The 2,314-nt window shown below is 49.1% G+C and overlaps 2 protein-coding genes across 2 annotated transcripts; both read right to left on the bottom strand.

Annotated features, from left to right (window-relative positions):
- Positions 1-108: 108 nt before the first annotated feature.
- On the bottom strand, positions 109-696 carry PPTG_07028 (hypothetical protein; the record flags this gene model as incomplete). Its single annotated transcript, XM_008901084.1, has 1 exon — positions 109-696. One exon carries the CDS (start codon positions 694-696, stop codon positions 109-111), a length of 588 nt encoding a protein of 195 aa, XP_008899332.1.
- A 595-nt stretch (positions 697-1,291) lies between these two features.
- On the bottom strand, positions 1,292-1,721 carry PPTG_07027 (hypothetical protein; the record flags this gene model as incomplete). Its single annotated transcript, XM_008901083.1, has 2 exons — positions 1,292-1,519; positions 1,656-1,721. 2 exons carry the CDS (start codon positions 1,719-1,721, stop codon positions 1,292-1,294), a joined length of 294 nt encoding a protein of 97 aa, XP_008899331.1.
- Between the last annotated feature and the right edge of the window lie 593 nt (positions 1,722-2,314).

The following is a 2,314-nucleotide window of genomic DNA, read 5'->3' as shown; positions in this document are numbered from 1 at the left end:
TTATAGGGTCGTTTTATTGGTTGGTGTAGTAGAAATGGCCCAAAACCTGTTTGTTTTCATCGCTTTAGTATTCGCTCGAGTTGCTAATAAACCTCGTCCATGTGAATCTTAAACGTCATCCAACGTTGTCGACTGTGCATCATTAGCACTGGCGTCCGTCACCTGATCGCTGTCAGCAAGCTGCTCGAATAGACGGTCGATGTCAATTCCGATACCCTGCATGGAATTGCGGTCCAGCAGGAACTCCTCTTCATCGCCGTCCAAGACCAGACACACGACATTGTGGAGACTCAGCGGTCCGGCAGCGGTTTTAATTCGCAGATCTAACATCACTGATGAACGGCACACCATATATGCACCTCCGGCCACGACCACATTCACGGGCGGCTGCAGTGCGGCCGCTTCCATGCTTCCTCCAAGCCCCAGCAATTTGTCTACCAGTGTATGAGAGATAATACTGCTGTCTGCGTCACAATAGGGTATATCCAAGGCGTTTTTGATGCGCTTATGGCAGCTATTGACGGACTTGATCAAATCCTTTACCATCTTACCGCGTTCTACGCGCTCCTTCCTACGATCTCTGGCTGATTGGATAGCAGTCGACTTCTCATCTTCGTTGGTGGTAGGACAGTCTTTTACCCAATGACTTCCTTTGCACACTAGACAACCCGTAGTTGGCGGCGCACTTGGCCCCATGGGTTTGGCTGCCACCTTTTCCTTACTGGCTGATTTCGGTTGTTGCTGCTTGCCACTGTTTCCTTTGTTCTTATTGTCACTTTTCAGGTTCTTGTTTTTACCGAGCCGGCCTTCTTCACATCAGACTGCATCTGATGCTAATACTGCTGTAGTAAAGCCCTGATCACGATCAGCTCGTAGAGCGCGACATCATCCTGCTTAACGTGGTAGTGGATCACCGCGTCCAGACGCTGTATGTCAACTCACAATACGGCGGGAGCGAGATTGGCCATCAGCAACTTGCAACGCATCTTCATTCGCTGTTGCCCTGCAGAATCGGTTACGCTGCCACGTTCAACCCAGGCCGCCAGACTGTTATCCTACACTAACTTGTGGGATTTAATAAGGAGTTGGCAGCTCGAGCGTGTACGTCTTTCTCAGATGTATCCATGGCCAGTCTCTAGGTGAACATTCGTTCCACATCCGGAACATGGTTGTTCATCAGGCTGCCCGCCTTATGCTCAATCTCCTTACGAAGGACTACCTCCAGGTCGAACACTCCAGTCTTGAACACGTAGTGGGCAAGATGTTCGAGAATCTTTTGCTCGACAGAGCTCTAGATGATGACCAGCACGTTCTCGTGCGCTTCGCCGGTGGCCACACAGCGCTCCCAGATATTGGCTTCATACTGCCTTCGATCGCACAAGAAGACGACTGAAGCGGGCTGGCTCCACTTCGTCAACTTTGGCTCCTTGATAAACTCGAACTCCGGAGGAGCCACCGCCATCTCAACGTCATCGCCTGCATCAACATCGTCGCTGTGCGCTATCGTTGGTAGGTTTTGCTAGAATATTATTTTTATAGCACACGATATCTTTAAAATTAAAGGCTACGCGTCAATTTGTTAGGTCAAAGCAAAGGCGCCTCCCACCACTGGGTCACAGAGGACCATCTCTCCGTTTGTAAATTGCTTCGCCTACTGCCACCACTGCCTCACGTCGGCTGCCACCCATGGCGGCAGGCAAGTGACTCTTCTCCACTGTCATCCTCGCTCGTTGCCTGGCCTTGCTGACACGCGCTCTGCTGCGCTATTCGCTCGGAGCCGCTTCTTGGTTACGCCGGACGGGGTTTGGCAGTGAGATCATCGTCAGGGTTTGGTACATGTTGGACGCTGGTGCTGTTGCTCTGGCGGTGTCGTCTGGACTCTAAGCGCCTCAGCGCTCAACAGGAGGCTATGATAGGACAAACCACATTTTACCGATGGATTGCACTGATCAACTTGGAGATTATACATTGTAGAGGTTGTTACAAAGAGATAAATACTTTGTAGGCTTAAGTTAAATATTTAAAAATAATCGACATATAGGTTAAAGAAAATGGGTAATTGATAAACAATTTGTTTAAAACAAATGGCGGTTTAAAGAGGGTATAATCCCGCCGAAGAGAAGCGGAGGAGGGAATGACCTTAGCAATTGCGACCTAACATAAATATCCACCGCGTAGCAGTGGCGCTCGTCTAGTTCAGTTGGCAACTCGACTGTGGGATTTCATTCTGTATTCGTATTCCAAGAACAAGGACTCTTAACCCTTTCGCGACCATAAGGTGCAATTTGACCCTTTTCATGTTTTTTTTTTTTTT

This window comes from Phytophthora parasitica, assembly GCF_000247585.1.
Source record: "Phytophthora parasitica INRA-310 unplaced genomic scaffold supercont2.10, whole genome shotgun sequence".
NCBI lineage: Eukaryota > Oomycota > Peronosporomycetes > Peronosporales > Peronosporaceae > Phytophthora > Phytophthora nicotianae.
This window is presented reverse-complemented; position numbering and strand designations above follow the sequence as displayed.